Raw genomic sequence first — 19,057 nt, forward strand, 5'->3', positions numbered from 1 at the left:
AATACGATCCATCTCTCCATGCCAACACAGCGTGAAATTTAGAGCTTAAATCAAGTTTCTAAAGAGCCTGAAAATAAACACATCCTTAAGGAATTCTATCCTCAAGAAATACATGTCTATCCTTGACTACTTTCCTCTTCCTCTTCATTTTATTCCCTCTCTTTTCCATTTCTGCATCTCTGAAGTCCCACTTCCAGCCACACAGTCCTTTGGCAATTGCACTGGCTACATGAATAGGGTCCCCCAGCTGCCTCAACTTGGCAACTCCTGCAGAACAACTTTGTCCCAAATGTGAGTGCAGAGTCACACGTGTCCCTCAGTATAGAGGAGTGCCCCAGGTCACTCAATGGTGGGGAAATAACATCAAGTTAATTTTGAGAGGGAGGCATGGATCCCATCATCTCACCCTGTGATCTCAAATCCCATGTTCTGCCCTCCGCCCACCAGCAATTTAACAGAAAAAAAATACGGTCACACAACTACTAACCTTGTCAATTCCTCCTGCAGCTGAGCGTGGTCAGGTGGGAAGAATTTTACCACAAATTTTACAACAACATGCTTCGGTCCTAGGGGAAACATGAAAGGAAGTTAGTGATACGTTTGTAACATGCTGGCCAAATTTTATGACACAGAATGATGCACAAGGGATACATGGAATCTGCAGTGCATACATACACACACTAACCTCCCATCCTTTGTCATTATTTTTGATGCTCTTCAGGTTTTTTAGAAGTGACAAAATAAAATTTATACAATAAAACAATAAACACAATGAAATAGAACAATGAATAAGCACAATAAAATAGAACAGACGCTTGGTGGAGGGATACTCTGCCAAAACCAAGTCTGGTTCTAGTAATTATATCAGTTGATCCAATAAAATATACTAAGTGTGTCTATTACCCTTGATTCAGAACAGGAGGGAGCTAAATACAGCCTGTTTTTCAAGTCCAGCAGCAAATTACTACTTCTGTGTTAACAGCAGCACATTTGTTCTGACTCTTACAAATAGAGTAAGTCACAAACAGAGGCTGGTGACAAAAGGAGCAATGCATCTCTCGCATGAGAGGGAGGGTTTCCAGAGAACATACTAATACTAAAATGACCAGAAAGGCACCTAGGAAAACTTAATGGTAAAGCTCAAGAAATGAAGACCTTAGTAGTACTGATATTTGACAGGGAAACAGAATCACCGAAACCTTTCCTGTTCACTTTTCTTCCCAAAGCTGATGGCTATGTACAATTCCCTTTTCTCTCCCACCACCCACCGCAACGTTCCCTGACTTCCCTAGCCCAGCCATTTTCTCCTCTGGGTCTAAGGCATTTCCAAGTGCTGCAGCAGTGCCCCTGTTAGCTGCCACAAATTTGCTGGCTCCTTCCCAGTAGTAACTTCTTCCAGTTCTTTTTCTTTTATCCTGATTACGGCTACCCTTCAGGAACGTGTGCTCCATCAAATCCTTCTTTATTGCATGCTTTTTTCTCTGCAAAACTGTTCGTTACCTCAGTGCTCCTAGTGCCTGACAAAACCTTCTCAATCTGCTGCTGGCTCAGCCCCGTCAACATAAAAGGCAAAACCAGAGGCGTTCAATGTCTGTGTGCTTTGTAGAACTTGCTGCTGGGACACAATTTCACAGCAAGCACCATACGTCTCTCAAGGTCAGAACAGAAATAAGAAATAATCCAAACAAAATTCAGTAAAGGACGTTGAGAAGATAAAGGTACCAACTGACAGAGCCCTCACTTACTCGGCTGCTCTTGAACCAACATAATAAATGTCAGTAAGGAAGTACTTACTTCTAATCTGTTTCATAACAGGCTTCAAAAGATCAAGCCACACCTGAAAACAAAAAGAAGGCGATGTTATAAGCTCTAAACAAAAGCATTTTTCATTGCATTAGATTTTAGATTTTCATTTACTTATCTAATTTTTCCAGTGTGGGTTTTCTCCCCAGAACTCTTGAAGATGCTCAGGAAGGAGCGCTGTTAATAAGCTGCTGCTGTGGCGTAGCTTTTGCAACAGTACAAATATTGGGAGCCGAGAACACTGAAAATTTCCCTTTATTCATCTCAGATACCAACAGTCGCAGCAAGTTTGGTCAGCAGCCCTTCATTTTGTGGAAAAGTGAAACAAGAAACTGAGAAAAAGACAGTCCTGTGCTGCCTCTGTGGTCCTCACCCAAATTAACCTACAGAAATGCAAGGGAAAGGGGCTGATATTTGCCTTTGATGTGGGAATACTGGGCAAACAGAGAAAAGACACGACAACCTCCTGGTTTTGGGGACCCACCGGGAGTCCCACCGTGAGGCCTGGATGCAGTTGTGGAGCTCCCTGCAGGTGCCGTGGAGATGGGGGATTCTCACCACCACTGTCTGGAGGAAGAACGTCCTCTCGGGTCAAGAGCACGAGGCAGACACAGCACCGAGTGTGGCTGAAAGCAAGCTTACTTTCCAGCTGCGTGACATTTTCTGCTTTCTACAAATCTGGGAAGCTCAGGCCAACGCTTCCTTAATTGGGTGCAGTGCAACTTTGGCAAATAGTTTATTTTCATCTGTTTTTTAAAAGCCTGTTTTTTTTTCTGGACATTGCATGCGTCTTTCCTTTGGATTTCAAAAGAGAAGCAATGGATTGAAATGGCACGTTCAAAGCCTAAAAGCCCACTCTGTAGTCTCAATCAAAAGGGCCTGGACGAATCACCTATCCACCCGAGGCAGCTTGCAGAAAGCCCAGGGAGAATCACACACAAGATAAAAGCCAAATGACATGCAGGAACCGGGGAAGTGTGACAGCTCACCGAATTCAGCTGATAACTGTGCCCGAGATTTGTATTTTGTTATCGCGCTGAATTGCAGGGAGCCTTCCTTAGAGACTTCTGGAATTTGCGGAGGAACTTCCTACAGCCTTCACAAAGGTTAAAGCCATTAAAAAACAAATTAACCAACTCTTCCTCCAGGGAAAAAATATATATTTAAATGAATACACCTTTGACCTTGAATAATTTTAGGTTGCGCAGAGACTGAAACGCGCTCAAAATATCCATTTTAGAAGATCACCTGAGAAGCCTGACAGAAGCAGGCCTGCCTTGCTGCTGTAGCTGTGTCAGTGCTGTTTGTTATTTTCCTAATTACCATACGAGTGCTTGCAATTAGCAAAGAGCTCACATTCCTGCCCTTTTAAACTCACTAATGTTTCTCAATGGAATTCTTTTTATGTTTCGCAGCCTGTGGAAGTCTTTTTCTCTGGAAAGGCTCAAGAAGCTTGGTTATCCAAGAATAGGAAAACAGTGTTTATCACCTGTTAAAGTCGTTCTGACACTTTTTGGCATTTCAGTAACTTAAACTGTTTTGTTTCAGAAAGTTGGCATGTACATAAGCTGCAGTGAAGGTCAGGATCTTTGCCAAGCTTAGTGGAGAAAAAAATAAATCCTGAATATGAAACAGGCAATTTACAAGAATATGGGAGTCATATTTTTGATATTAAAAAATGTCTCTCCCCCAGAGGAAGTTTGTGATCAAGCATGAGCACTGCAAGTACGTCATTCCTTTCTCCGCTTTCCCAATCATCCCACAAGCAAGTCACAGCATCCTTTATCAGATTGGAAGGTGGGGCAAGATGAAGACCTCATCAGTACCACCGAACCCAAGCAATCAAAACTTACACACCATGCAGCTCTCACCCTGTAGCTATATACAGTCAATCCGAGCTTGATTTATAAACTGGAAAAACACTGTGAGGATGCACTTAGGATTCCTGTTTTTCATTTTGTCTGCATCTACTAAGGCTAGATTCTTCATTTTTTTACACAAAGTCAGGCATTCCATGATAGTTACTGGATTTCTGCAGCTAGAGGATTGGGGCAGACATCAAGTGTGATGAAACTTTGTAAAACCCCAGGCTTGGCAACAATGCCTCATTTCCCCTTGTCCTGGGGTGAAGTGCAGCCCTCACACCCTGTGTTCACCTCCCATGCACATCTTCTCCGCTACATACACGGCACACGAACACATCCAGCTGCCAGGCATCATGACATACAACTGGCAATGTGTGAAACATGAAGTCTGGAGCCCTGCACGTTGAAACAAATGCAGCTGAACTGTGAATACATGGCTTCATGTACATATGATCACATCTAAACAAATATGCTCCAAATATTTATTTTTCTTTTTACACTCTGTTCTACACCGGACAAGCAATTAATTCTCTTCAGATGATCTGAATATAAAATATGCATGCGTGTTTTCTTTCTTAGATACGAAGCTAACCACAATTTTTTATTTGTACAATGCTTGAATTCTACGTTATGGCCATTACAAAGCTCAAAAAGGTTTAAATCCCACAGGAACATTTACATCAACTGCATCACAGAAACTGGTAATTACGATTTAAATGTAAATATTGCTCTCATCCTGAATGCTGCTCCGTACCAAAACAATGATTCATAATGAAACCTCTTGCTTTAAGAGCTTCTGTGAGCTGTTTTTAAAATAGGATAGGATAGGATAGGATAGTTCAGTTGGAAGGGACCTACAAAGATCATAAAGTCCAATCACTTGACCAATTCATGGCTAACCAGAAGTGAAAACAAATTATGAAGGGCATTATCCAAATGTCTCCTGAACACTGACAGGCAGGGGGCATCAACCACCTCGCTAGGAAGCCTGTTCCTGTGTTTGGGCACCCTCACGGTAAAGAAATTTTTCCTTCTGTCTAGTGTGAACCTCCCCTTTGTGCTGTTCCTGCATGTCCTGTCACTGGTTACCAGGGAGCAGAGACCCGCACCTCCCTCTCCACTGCCCCTCCTGAGGACATTGCGGAGAGCAATGGGGTCACCTCTCAGCCTTCTCTGTTCCAGACAAGTCCACTCAAGTGTCCTCACGCCTCCTCACAGGACATGCCCTCCAGTGCTTTTACCAGCTTTGTTGCCCCCTTTCAGATGCTTTCAAGGACCTCAACATCTTTTTCATGTTGCGGAGCCCAGGCTGAAGTCTTTGCTTCCATTGTATTTCACTATTTCGGGGGCACAGCTGATGAGGGGTGAGCTAGAGCTGGGGATCTCCCCCTTTTTCAGAAACAGGGGCTGGATAAACTGGCGGACACACAGATCAGCGCTGTCAGGTACTTGGTTAATACTTCATTTTGTAAGGGTAGGGACTGGATGAGTTACCATGCTTGATGTATGGAAGTATTGCCGTGCATGTCAAACCGGGAACAGCCTTGGGGTTTTCTTTCAACCTTCCTCTTCATCACAGAGCCCCAGATCCCCCACTGAGATCATCTGGATGTATTTCCAGCCTGCCACTGCAAGGGCCTCAGGCACTGGCAGCACCTCAATCTCTCCTGTGTTCTGCCTCGAGCAAATAAACCATTTTGTTTTCACAAGACTGCAAACTGTTAGTTTACTTCAGGTCTCTGAGCAAAACACAGAGGGTCATCTATTTGAAACTTAACGACCTGTGAAGTAGAGAAGGTCAATCAAGTGACCTTCTCTATTTTCTAGAAAACTAAAAAGCAACTGTATACACACACTAGATGTTAGGATTTGTTTCAGCTTTATATACATACATCAGGAATGTCAGTATGTCACCATTAACATGGACGCTCTGTTGTAATAGCACTGTACAGTTGCACTGTTTTGAAGGGTTATGTTAAGCTCTCAAGTTACCTACAGCATTAGCCAAGGATATTTGGCAGAATATGAAACTTTTTAGTAAGTTGTGTTTCATGCAAATCCAGAAGCAAACTGTGAAGTGGATCATTTTTAAAGATCGATGTCCATTTTTCAAAATTTCCTCTTTAATTATAGTTAGCCAAAAGCTTTATGACCTATAGCATTCAGTTAGAGTGCCTATGTAAGCCTGCACTAAGGCACGACAATGGATTACTGCAGCAGCAGATAAATCCTCTTTGGCTTTTGGTTAAGAGATATTGCTTCTTAAAAAAATTTTATATAGAGACAGATACAGATTTTTTTCTAATTGCCCAAAGTCAGCTCCTTTAGGTCAACCAGGCTACTGGTGCAGAACTCACTGAACAGGCAGCAAATCCAGTATACACCAGCATGTACAGGTCAAACAACCCAGACACCTGGCCCACATACCAGGAGGTCACACATGAAGTCTGAAGGGAAATAAACCTCAGAACAAAAGCCATTGTAGTCTGGGAAGTCATTCGACTTTGTCTTTTCTCTGCTGCTGTTCCCACCCTGGAAGTATTAGTGCAATATCTGAATGTTGTCGGCACCTGCACTCAGAGTCCAAAGTGTGAGGACCAGCACACCTGCTGTGCTACACGGCTCCCCAGACAGGACTTTCAACAGTTTACTTATATATTTATCCTCTCCCCCCCCCCCCTCTTTTTTATTAACCTCGTTATATTTTATCTAATCATCTTCCTGTCCCAAGATGTTTTTCATGGAACTCTGTCACAATCGTTGTTAACTTCTCTGTCTGCAGACTCCACGCTCCAAATTACGCATGACTGTAAAATCAGAGCTGAGACTGCAGCAGACCAGCCTCTGGCTTCTCTGCTGCAACTGATAAAGACAAAATGCTGTCCAACTCCTGTCAGAATTGGCTGCTATCTTCAACACAGATGAAACCTGACAGGACTAATCAGGTTTTAAAAACATTTCTTCAACTTCAGCAGGCAAGAACTGTATTGTGTTTTTTTCTTTTTAGTCTTTTTATTTTTATTTTTTTGAAATTCAGCATTAAACATACCTTGTAAGTAAGGAGCAGGAAGAGAGAATACAGTGTGTATGTAGATGAAAACCAGGTGAAAATTAACATACCATCATCTTTTTATGATCTGGAAATTCAAGACCAAAATAGTCGCCTTCAACAAGGTTCAGGTGGTTGCAAACAGCATCATGCAAAACTTTCCCTGGAGCTCTTTGCTGTAAGAAGAAAACAAAGCCTAGGGTTAAGTGCTGCAGATTAACAAAGATGCTTTTAATTAGTGGCACAAAAATTACTATGCTAAGAAGTTGTCCAGCAAACAACACTGCCAATACAGCTTACAAAATCAGTGGTTATTCCAACCATACCCACAGGGCAGCTGAAAGTAATTACTCTAATTTTAAAGCTATGGAAAATATCCACCCATCCCTGGATGGCAGCTAAGAATGAACCTTTAGAGCGTTTTTGCTTTTGAGAGAAAAATACCATAAAATAGAAGATTGTTATGAAGCACCAAGGCTGGTCAAGGCTCCTCTGTGTTACTCTCGCAAGAGTTAATGAGTAAATCAGAGGAGTCAAGAGCAAGCATTTCCTTCTACACTGTAAAAGTCTTCTCACTACAAAGACCAGATGTTCTAGCCCAATATTAGCTCCCAGAGCTGCAGTTTTGCTGATTGTAAGGATTCTTCTCATCAGCACATCAGTTAAATCCACACCTGCAGCAAATACTGCAAATTACAGCTCACCAGCAATTCTTTGGCAGAAAACCCACACTTTTTCAGTAAAAAAGGCCAATCACTGAAATCAAATATTTTTGTTCTTTGCAGAAATGCACCTATTTTAACTCAAGAGTCCCTGAAAAAGAGATCTCCGCTCACTTGAGAATAAATAATAACCCACTAAACGGCACCAACTCCACCAGTACAAGAGACCCGTGTTCCTAATTACACCCCAGCCAAGCGCCCTTGCACTCAACCTACAGACTCGCCCTTTCCCTTTCTGCCCAGTAAATAATTATTAGAGTAAAACGAAACAGCAGAAACAGAGTGAACAAAAGAAAACTGTTTGAGGCAGGCTGTCGGGTTGGTGAGTTGAGTCAGGAAGGACAAACCTGAGCTCAGGTCCCTACATCTCCTGGCCATGCCCTTACCAACAGGCTTACTGCATAGGAGTTGTGAGAAGTAAATAAGCGGTAGCGAGGCTTACACCAGAGCAATAGAAAGGACGCCCTTTTTCTGCTGCAGGACGCAATGACCTGAGCCATCAAGGCTGGCTGGTTTTGAGAGCGAAGTTGCAAGGGGAAAGCCAAGTCCACCTCCTAGGAACTTGCTGAGCAGGTTTGTGCCCCGGGTACTCGCATCGCCTCTAACAGACCTATTGCTTTATGAACTGTTTGTTCGTGTTACCCACAGCAAGCGTTAGCCTTATGAATGCTGTCAGAAAACAGACTGAGAACAATCAGATAGCAGTACTAATTTTCCAAGCATTCGTCACAACCAACCTCACAGTAACTGAAACAATTCATCCCCAAATGCTGAACGAGGATAGAGAAAGAGAGAGGAAAAAAAAGGGATCTGATGCAACGCCGTGTAAAACAAAACTCCAGTGCAAATATATTTGAATAGACTCACTTCATATTCTCCAGCTTGGTTACACTGCAAACATCTGTGATGACCAACACTCAGCCTGCGCCAGCCCCTGAGCCCCGTGTCTTCTAACCAAGTTTCCTACATTTTCCCCTCCATCTCTTGCTGTACATAGGCACAGCCAAACATACGTTACCTTTTAGTGAAAAGGCTTCCCAGTAAGTGCATTTTGTTAGAGGCAAGAGAATATTATTAAAAAGACGCTCGATCTAGTGTAATAACTCTAGTAGTTTACTGCACTGAAAATACACTGATGTAGAAACCTCACTGCAAGAGTCAGAGGGTATCGCTTTCTTCCATGTGCACCACCAGAGAAATGGAAACATGACTGTGCAATACTCACACCTCCTACTGAAGTACCCGATGGACTCCTGGCTGGCATGGCTCAAACTGCTTCAGTCCTCCCAGGAAAAGGGGTGCCTCCAGGAACAGGCAGGTACTGGACCACCAGGAGAAAACGCAGAACCCACCTGCACTACCCCACTGCATAAGGTTAGCTGAGGAGAGCAGGCCTGTCTGATCTCATACCACGAGTAAAAGCAGCTGATTAAAACCTGCTGGGTGTTTTCTGAAAGTTTTTTTACTTATATGCATCTAGACAACAGAATGGCAGTCTTGTAGCATTTATGTCACTGGGCATTTTCTCTGAAGTGTGTCTCAGTAACATGAAATGCTTCTTACTCGTGTATTTGTAAATAAGATTATCATTCTAAACTCATCTTAGCTTTGATCAGTCCAAGTCAAAATAAAATCTGGCAGTTTATTCGAGGGGAAACACTGTGCATATAAAACCCGCTGAGATTTAGAGCCTGGTGACACTCCTGGTCTTGCAGGACCAGAAGGAGAAGTACGACATCCAAAAATGCCGCAACTCTCTGGCCTTACAGAGATGTTGATTCAGCGCAGTCCCATGACATCCTTACTAAAAAATTCAAACACAATAAATTAAAATATCAGTCTGCTGGGTGAGGAACCAAAACAGCAGTCACTGGAGGCGCAGGAAACCCCATCTGACAGAGGAAGCATTCAGGATCGAGTGTGCCACACCAGGGGCAGCATCTGCAGCCAGCAGTTGTGCCTGACTTCAGCGTGCTTACAAGGCCTATGGGACAACACAAGTCTTCTCCAAAACGTGGGAGGCGTTTTCCAACCAGCAAGACGCCTGCCTCAGGCACTGAGCACAAGGCAAAGCTTCATCAGCTCCCGTCCCATGGCTCTGCGGCTGCACCTGCATCTCACAAGCCGCAGTTTGGCCACTTTCCTTGCTCCATTCTGGTGTGGGCCTGATCCATGAGGCCCCAGGAGCTCCCCACAGCTCATAGACTCACAGAATATCCCAAGTTGGAAGGGACCCACAAGGATCATCAAGTCCAGCTCTGTATGCACGTAAGGCTGTGGAGCTGGGGAAAGGCCGTGCGACCACCTGTGTGTGGTGCAGAAGGGCCTTTTCCTGCCGCGGCACAAAAGCACAGGCCTCTTCTCAGTAGATGTCCGTCATGAAAGCCTCACACGCTGGGGAGAGGGAAGGCTCAGAAGGTCACCGATGTGGCCGAACACTGAGGGCAGGGGGAAAGGGAGCCAAAAGACCTATCTCCTGCTCTCCCTGAGCCTCATCACGTAAGAGCTCACACCAGGGAGGGAAAGAGCTGACCTGAAGGTGAAGATTAAGAGGAGGACGAGGCATGCAAGTGGGATGTTGACATCATGCTGTGATGAACGCTGGCAGCAAGACCATACCTCCAGACCATTAGCTATTGTGGATGGCACCCAACTGGAAGGTGGGGAGGGAAACAAAGCAGGAACATCGTATATTGGTGGAATACAAGAGGGGGAAGTTCATGTGATACACCCAGGAGCTGGGAAGCTGCTGCTGCAGGTGGCAGTCCCCTGCTCCTATTTTTGTTGACAGCCAGATTCACGTTTAATCATAGAATCATCTAGGTTGGAAAAGACCTTCAAGATCATCAAATACAACTGTCAACCTGACTGACCAAGTCCCATCACTAAACCATGTCCCTTAGTGCCACATCCACGTGTCTGTTAAATACCTCCAGGGACGAGGACCCCACCATTCCCCAGGCAGTCCATTCCAATGCTTGACCACCCTCTCAGAGAAGAAATTCTTCTTAATATTTAATCTAATCCTCCCCTGGTACAACATGGGGACTGTTTATCAGTGAAGAAAGACTGCAGCTCCTGAGGGCAATGCCTCCTATCCCAAAACACCCATCCACATACATTGGCAGTGAACTTTTCCTAAACGATACAGCTGTGCTCTTTTACTCTTGATGACAAGTAGCCCAGGCACCTGTTTTACAGAGTTCAGTTAAGATGAGGTGAATCCCAGCCATACTGACAGCAGGGAATTACTGCTATTCTCTTGAGGTGGTATTTAGCTACACCAAAATAACACTCTAATTTTATTGCAGTGAAAAGAAGCTCACTGATTTCAAGCTACACATCCTTATTGCTTAATACCTTCTGAACTGGCCTTTCATTTAGCTCTGTAAAATTACATTTTAAAAGTCACTTTACATTTTCAGGGAACGTCAGGCCGCTAACTTCTAAATTATGAATAATGTGCATCACATTTAGCTGCAAGCTATGAAGGTACCCAAAGTAGCAAGCCTTACACATTGTGCATTCAGTATTTGCTGTCTGCTCATTATTTCAATTTTATTCAATTCCCCTTCCCTCTCCTCCCACTAAAATCCAAAACAGCAAGTTGCTTATGATCTTCCAGTGGTGAATATTTTAATAGATTTAACAATTCTTTAATGTTCCAGAGATCTCCAATCTTTTTTTAAAAAGTCTACATACTGGTTTAGACCATTCTTTGGCACAGTCTGCAATACAGATTTTTTTTAAAAAAGAAAATTCACAGCAATATCTGGAAGACTTCCAAGTCTCGAAAATAAGGGGGTTTGGACATATTCTTCTCACCCCCCTGACAATTCATTTAGCAACTATTTCGCTAACCATCTACCAAATCAATGTGTCAGCTTATGACCAAACAGTGATTTTAATATTTTTTATCTGTCTAGCCCACTTTCATTGAAAGGTTTTTTTGTTTGTTTTTACGTTACTGAGCAGTAACACCAGGTTAAAAAACAAATAAACAGCTTCTTTGGAACATCTGAAAAATACCATCAGTATTTTGGTCAAAGTAAGAGATAGCTTCATGTGGAAGCATAGTGTTTGCTTCTCTTCTTCAGAACTGCTGCAAATGGAACAGAAAAATTTTTTTGTTTTGTTTCTGCACTTGCTAGTGCATTTGTAACACCTGATAAGGAGAGAAAATAATTCCTTTACATTTACGCACACCTGCCACAATATAAAGGGAGACATTTCTTCCACTAATGCCATGTTCCTGTCACATTTTGAGTGCTTGAAACTGAAATGAGTCAACCTGGTCAAGATAAATGTTAGGAATACTTAAATATTACATTGTACAACACTTAAACACAAAGTTTAAAAACTATTTGCTCTTTCAGTAGAAATTGCCCTAAAAAATATATTTCAGTTTAGCGTGATTCCCAAATTATTTTATACTTCAGTTTAACAACTGAATTGAAATGACAGTGAAAACTTCCCCCAGTATTTTCGTATTTCTGACATCATACACAGTCACAATCAATACTAAAAATAACAACCACACATTCCTAACAGTATGAATTTTCTCAGTTATTCGAAGCTGTTAAAAATTATGTATGTATCTTCAGCTCTAAAAGAATGAAAAACCAACATGTGTTCACGATAAGCAAATAGCATAAAAATAACCTCAAAGATGAGACCAAGCAACAGGGTTCTTAAACAAATAACCCTGACAAAAATTTATACTTCAAAGTAGGCTTGAAAACTACTCACAGGAGAACAGTGCTGCTAGCATCTGAAGAGAAATTTCATATTTCATCCAGTTCTCCTTTCCGCCATAAAATGAAGTGTACATTTCATATTTAACAAAAGTCTATTGCTCAAAAGGTGGGTTAAAAGCAGTAAGGACCGGTCTGGGTGTTGTTGCTCGGGACCTAACACTGCCAAGACACTTGGAGATGCTCTGCCCTCTTTCTCCTCTCCTCGCTTTCAAAGTGTAGGTGTTAATCCTATAGGAAGGATTAGACAGCTGTAAAAATAGCTTTAGACCATAAAGATAGCTCTTACACCTGGGCATTCTAGTTTTTGCTCTACTGTCCAGCTCAGGCTGGGAAGTCCTGAAGAAGTGGGATTCACCACCCTCTGTACACCAGGACCAAGTAACAGCCTGTTGCTGCTGGGACACGAGAATCAGGATTTTAAAAAATCATCGCAGTCTGTCACGTTTTTCATACTAAAAGCCAGCACATCAGGGTCCCAGGGCACACTCTCACGTACCGGCAGAGAAGGAAGTCATACCTTGAAATGGAGAAGCCAGGCACACTGGTCGCTACCTGAAAGCACGCAGAACCTCACTCTGCACCTACAGCCACAAGGTATCGACCCCCTTTGGAGGGATGATGTAGGAGGGGTACGTTTTCATGATAACCTAAAGGCACCTCATTGCTTTTTAAGATATTTTCCATCATAGTGTAGTTGAAGGCTCCACTCCTGGCATGTATCCCACATGTTTTTGCACAGACTGCGTGCTGACCCTCAAAGGCAGGACTGAAGCCAAATGGAGTAACAAAATAAGTCTCTTATACAGCTTTAAAAAGGCAATTGATCATCTGCCGTGTATGTACAATAAGTCTATTTAGTGTTCCCTTCTTGTTAGACTTCAGTGGACTGCTTTCCTACTTTATACTCCCCACATAAGCTGTGTTCCCTTTAATACCAGTGCTTGCCTTTCATAGTCACTGAAGTTTTATCCTTTGCTTGATTTTGTTGGTGGTGACAGGCTTTTTAAACAGTATGACTGTAGAACATGGTGCTTTTTACTTCAGGTTTGTTTTACTTCAAATACCTGTCCTTAAAAAAGAAAATGCAGCAGCAAAGTTAACTCTTTTTTCTCCTCACCTATCAGCTACGACAAATAAAATGATTTCAAAAATGACTATTTTAGGTATGTGTTTACTCACCCAAAATCAACACAGCAAGCAATTATGGAGGCAAAAATACAACGAGAAAGAACTTAATAACCATCGCATTCACTCACATTTGTAGCACCTTCTTCAAAGAAACATGTAATTTTCTACAGTTGAACGTGCAGAGATTTGTTACTGTAGTCATGCTCTTTTATTTCTGACTATGATAAACTGGCTTATGCTGAGATATTTTCTAAAAAAGGCAAAAGCAGAAGGATTGTGCTGACTAGACTTTAAACTCTCTTCTGATTCCCAAAATCAACTTTACCACAAATAGCCAACTGTAAAATTCAGGTGAACACTAAACACTTAACATGAAAATAAAGAAAATATTACATCTGCTTCTAAATAATCCTCTTTAATAGTTAAATAGAGTGGAAGGAAAAATAAAAGAGATGGTTTAGCAAAGCTAATGTAAAGTTGCATGATGAAACTATTTTCAGTTGTTCCTGATTAAACCTTTTCTTGCAGCAGAGCCAGACCAACACAAAATTCAGCTACAGTTAATCCTCAAGTAACCACAGAGCTCCATAATTACAGTACAGTAATGCTGCTGGGATTGGAGACTCTGCTTGGCCTCTTTTTACTTGGCTTATAAAATGATAACTTTATAACTTGATGGGCAAATACATGCCACACTGTGTTATATATGCCAGTTCTTTGTGCAAGTGAGGAGATAAAAACCAAGAAGAGATGGGCTGGGCAGCTTCTGAAGCAAGCCTTTCGTATCACAGGCTAACCTGTCAGCTCCAAGTATAATGATCCAGCCATCTTACTGCTTTGCAGTTCTTACCAATGCAAACTGATGTTAATAGTCATTTTATTTCTCTTTATTACTCTATTTTCTCCCTGATGAGTAATCAGCAACTGCAGAGTCAGCAAACAACCACTGCAAAACTGGTGGAGCCCTTTGTGAAGAAGAGCCTGGGGAAGAATGAAGCTGACCTGCAGACCGGGGAATTTCCTCATCTGGTCACTCACGGGACAAAATCCCACAGCGCAATTTATTTTGCAGGTCCATCCCACTGTCACCAATGCCAAAAGAATCTGAACTTCTCATCAGCTACACACCACTAACCCTACAGACCTGGAACTAGTCATCCTTTGGTCACTGTAGGCTAAGTACACATCTGTTTGTTCCAAAACAGTATTCAACAAAACATGTCTTGAGCAGTTTCCCTGTTCTCTAGTTCCTTCAACTGCATTACAGCATTTAACTGATTGACATCTAGCCCTTAGGAATTACAACTGCCTTTAACTTTTATGTACTGATTTAAAAAAAAAACTACATTTGACACACATGTACCTAAGAATTACTGTTACCAGCTTAAAAGGGACATTCTGATCTCCTCTGATAACAAATTCAGCTGAAAAAATTAATTTGTGTCTGGCTTAAGACCCTCCATGTAATTCTACTGATGGAGACAATGCATGTCTTCACTTAAAATGTGAATGCTGTTTCCAGTAACTCCCTCACAACCCAGCCCAAACACCAAACTGCAATAGCAGGTCTACCCAAACTAATTAGTTCTGAAAATCCCCGAGCCTTGTTTCTTGTACTACAGCCATAATTGGTAGCTTTCTAAAGATAGGTGTAAAATATTTGCGGGAAATCAGTAACAGTTTAAAGCTGCACAATTTCTCACCCCAACCATCCAATTCCTGGAGACTTCCAGTGGGAGACTCTTGCCACAGCCAGAGTCACTAAAACTAAATTACTTTCCTGTAACATCATTTCAAAGGCACACTGTGGACAAGAAAAATTAAGACATTAAAAGAACAATGAAAAAACTTACTAGAAATATGTCAGCTAACTCCCTAAATTAGCTGCTGCCAATGCTGAGTCATCTCTGCCTAATTTTACTAGCAAAGCTAAAAAGTGGTTTGTGGCTGTGCTTTATCCCGTTAGCAAGGCAAACATCCACTGCTGGAAGAGACTATTTTCCTTTCTGAAGAGTGTCATCAGCACGACGAACGCCAGCTTCAGAGCTTTGACACCAAATGGGGATGACTTGCAAGAACCACAGCCAGTCCGTCATGAATTTCATATCTTGGAGTGAGTTGCGGGGCAGATGCATGAAGCAGTGCCTTCCTCACCATCTGAAACAAGCTGCACGTAAGAAAAATGAAGGCAACAACCCCCGGCTTTTATAAAACCAGGTCCACTCTGAGAAAGCTTGCCTGAAAAGCCACGTCAGCTAGGAGGAAGCTTGCTGAGAGGTGTGAGAAGGGAGGAGGCCACCCCAAAAGCCATCCCAACCACAACAGCAAACCCTTTCGTAGAGACCCAGAGATGCCGGGAGGCACCTCTCTGACAGAGATTGCCTCTGCACGCCCCATGTTTCACTGACGGCCAGGAGGTGCAGCTGAGCAGACGTCTCCAGCTGGGTAGGTGGCGTCCCCAGCACGAGCTCTGCCCGCACGGTTATGCCCCACAGCCTTCTGCAGTGCAGTGCAGGGATGCCCGCAGCCCAGCCACGGCGTGTGCGCGGCGGCTGCTGGCCTCGGAAAACACACCGCAGGCTTTGTTTTCAGAGAACTCGATGTGAAGCTGCCGCAGCCTCATTTTTCAGCAAGTTTTCTTTATGGAAAGTTGTTTTCCTGAAGCTGAGGCTCTGGAAGAAAGTATATACCTGTCAAATAAATGTTGATATTGCTTTCCCTCCCTGCGAGCAAAAAACTGAATGAATTTAACCCTCGGCCTCGGTGCTATTTAGCAGCACACTGTGCTCCTTGTTTCTTCAGAAGAGCTGAAACCGAGGTTCAGAACACTCATTAAAAATACCTCGGATTGAATTTCATAGGCCACAACTTTTGAAAAGGAATATAATGGTACCATTCAGTGCTCTCAGTGTAATTCAGCAGTGTAGCAGCCAGCAAGTAATTGGGGATGGAAACCCCAATCTCTGTGACACCCCCCTCCCCCTGCTTGCCTCCTACTTTTCCACTCCTCTATGTTTCAAGGTAAAAAACATCTAATTACCTTCTCAGGTTTTCTTTCTTTTTTTTTTTTTTTCTTTTTAAACATTAATTAGTGTTTTGAGAGGAAAATAAAAGCATTCTGTTGTTCAGGCCACTTTCTTTTCTGGTCTGTTTTCTTTGCCTGTTCGTTTTTCCTCACCTTGTTTAGCTACGAACAAACACTTTACTGAAATAAAGGAATAGAAATTCTAACGTCATCAAACAAGAAAAGCAAAACCCTTCCATGCAGACCTGAAGCATGAGAATATAGAGAGTTACAGCCATGTTGGAGTTATTAACTACAAAACCAGACTGAGATGCACAGTAGTTATTCACTACTTTTATTTGAATGCATTTTATTTTAGTATTTTAGCCATGATTCTAACAAAGCCCTTTGATGAAATGGTTTTAAATGTGAGAAGTCTTAGGCCCAGAAAAAAAAAAAAAGAAAAAAAAGACACAAAATATGAAATCCTAATTCTATAGCAAAATCAAATGCAATAGCCAAAAGCTTCTCATAATCTTTCTTCAGTCCTGCATCGCTCTCAACATGACCTTTAATTAAACTGAGCACGCCCTGACATCATCCAGTTGTACGTATTTTACTTTTTGCTTTACCAGGGGAAGGATGCTACATTTTAACAATAGGATGCAGAATTTTTCATGACCAGATTGTGAGCTTGACAGTACAACCTTCGATTAAGCCTTCAGGCTATGGCTGCTGCTAGCTGTAATGCATTCACCCTAGCTCTTGCCGCCAGCCAGCCTGCTGCTCCAGCTGGATCTCGTGTTCCTACAGCTACAACATGAGGCAGAGTAAGGAGGGTAACTTTGCATTAAATTTAAACAATCAAGAGTTTCTGTAGGATCCGCTTGGTCCTGTATTGCACATCTGATGTAGACTGGCTAAGGAAAAGCTTGGCTGTAGCATCCTGTGATTACTCCAGATTATATTTGGAGTAATACTGTACTTTATGTATGAACCTAAACCAGAGACAGTCCCAAGTTCATTCCTAACGAATGAACCTCACAGCCACAAAATGTTTTTGTAAAAGCTCTAAGTGCAAAACAGAAGCCTCAAAAGCTATCTCACCTTTAACTACCTGAAAGGCAGAAGTTTGGGGTTGTCTTTTACCACTCAAGTTCCCCATATGCAAGTTTCTTGTCTGGTCATGCAAGATCTGACACCAACTGGACAGACTCAAACAGCTTGGTGACCTTTCCATCACGGATGATAAGAAGCATTCAACATTTCTCTAAGCAGCTTCAAAAAAACTTAAGACAGAATATATTGGAGTCTGAACTGCCTTTTAAACATGCAAAGAAAGCATCTTAGAATACACCTGACACAGGAAAAAGTGATGGCTGCCTATATGCTTATTGGATTTGCAGGGGAAGGCACACCTCTGCTAGGTGCATCGCTGTGAAGTGCTACCTTTGGTGGCACATAACCATAGAGGAAAGAAAAAGGAGTAGAATTGGGGTGGTGGGTGGTACAGTAATGGATTCTGCTACCAGCAGATTTCAGAGGCATCTGATACAGTCAAGCTGCACTTGCAAAGAAGGGTAAAAAAATACCCACCTCCCTTTTTAATACAGCTACATAGTTCTTCAGAAAGATCCTCAGGACCTTTTCTGCTGGTTCTTCGCCGCCTGTCTGCAACTTGCAGTTTCTCCTAACGCCGCAGAGGCTTTGAAAAATCCAGCCATGAGTCAGCCCAGCTTTCCGGAAGGTGAAACTGCCTCTGGATGGCCAAAGTCTGATGACTGGTTATGCTAGCCAACGGCACGTAACTGCAGCAGTCATAGGGGAGCACGAGCAGAAGGGATGTGTGCTTGTGTCTGCAGAGGAGGCAGGCAGAGGGGGGAGAAAGGCCAGCAGGACATCCAATCTGCACGTGGCTTTGGCTGTTAGCAGCAGACAAAAGCTGGGCAAAAAGCCTCTGAAGGATCTTCAGGGTGCCTCCCCCTGACTAGGAACAAGGTTGCACTCTTGAGCTAAGATGAGTTTTCATCGGATTTCCCACCCCTTCCTCTGCATGTGCGTGGGGGCCTTGCAGAATTACCTGTGCTTGCAGCTAACATGCAGTCCTTGAGAGGAACACAGCTTACGTGGTGCTCCCGCTTCACTGCTCATTTACCCGTACAAAATGTCCAAGCTCGGAGATTCCTGAGATATCTGCTTTCTGTCACTCAGATAGAGGCCTCAAATATCAAAGGAGAGTAACACCACGTTATTATCACAAGGGCATTAACACAGTCTCTGAAACAGCTTTTATGGCCTCTATTTTGTTTTAATGTGCTATCCTGTTTTCTGTTATGCTCTGCTTAAAAACACATGTTGGACAGACTCAGATATTGCGATCTCGGCTTTGGACAGAGTATTTAAAATAAATCTTTAGGCACAGCAGATTTACAAAGGAACAACCAAGCTGCTTTTAAGGCCAGAGTACAGCGGTGCAGTGTTAGGTACCGCTCCAGTATAGATGAGCTTTATCAGGAACAACAGGCTTGGTGGGAAACAAGCATCCTCTGTTCGGGATACGTCAAAGAGAACTCTTTGGGGATGTGCTATCAGAAGTCAAACAGCAGGCTGACACAATACCACTACTTTGAACACGCTTTCTGTCTTAGGTTGAGTTCCTCCAGAAACAGAGTTTTAATTCGTTTGGCCCTAAGGGGAATGCGTGTAACTGGGAAAGGTTTTGATTCTAT

At 42.7% G+C, this 19,057-nt stretch overlaps 1 protein-coding gene across 6 annotated transcripts in view; it reads right to left on the bottom strand.

Annotated features, from left to right (window-relative positions):
• FARP1 (FERM, ARH/RhoGEF and pleckstrin domain protein 1) overlaps positions 1-19,057 on the bottom strand; it is a 208,712-nt gene that overhangs the window by 62,625 nt on the left and 127,030 nt on the right. For all 6 annotated transcript variants that reach the window (XM_048072721.2, XM_013174412.3, XM_048072722.2 and 3 more), the window contains 3 exons: positions 6,789-6,893; positions 1,795-1,837; positions 488-566 (listed from right to left, as the gene is read on the bottom strand). In XM_048072721.2, coding sequence (XP_047928678.2) covers positions 488-566; positions 1,795-1,837; positions 6,789-6,893 — 227 coding nt within the window. The remainder of the gene's footprint in view (positions 1-487; positions 567-1,794; positions 1,838-6,788; positions 6,894-19,057) is intronic.

This window comes from Anser cygnoides, chromosome 1 (genome assembly GCF_040182565.1).
Source record: "Anser cygnoides isolate HZ-2024a breed goose chromosome 1, Taihu_goose_T2T_genome, whole genome shotgun sequence".
Taxonomy (NCBI): Eukaryota; Metazoa; Chordata; class Aves; order Anseriformes; family Anatidae; genus Anser; species Anser cygnoides.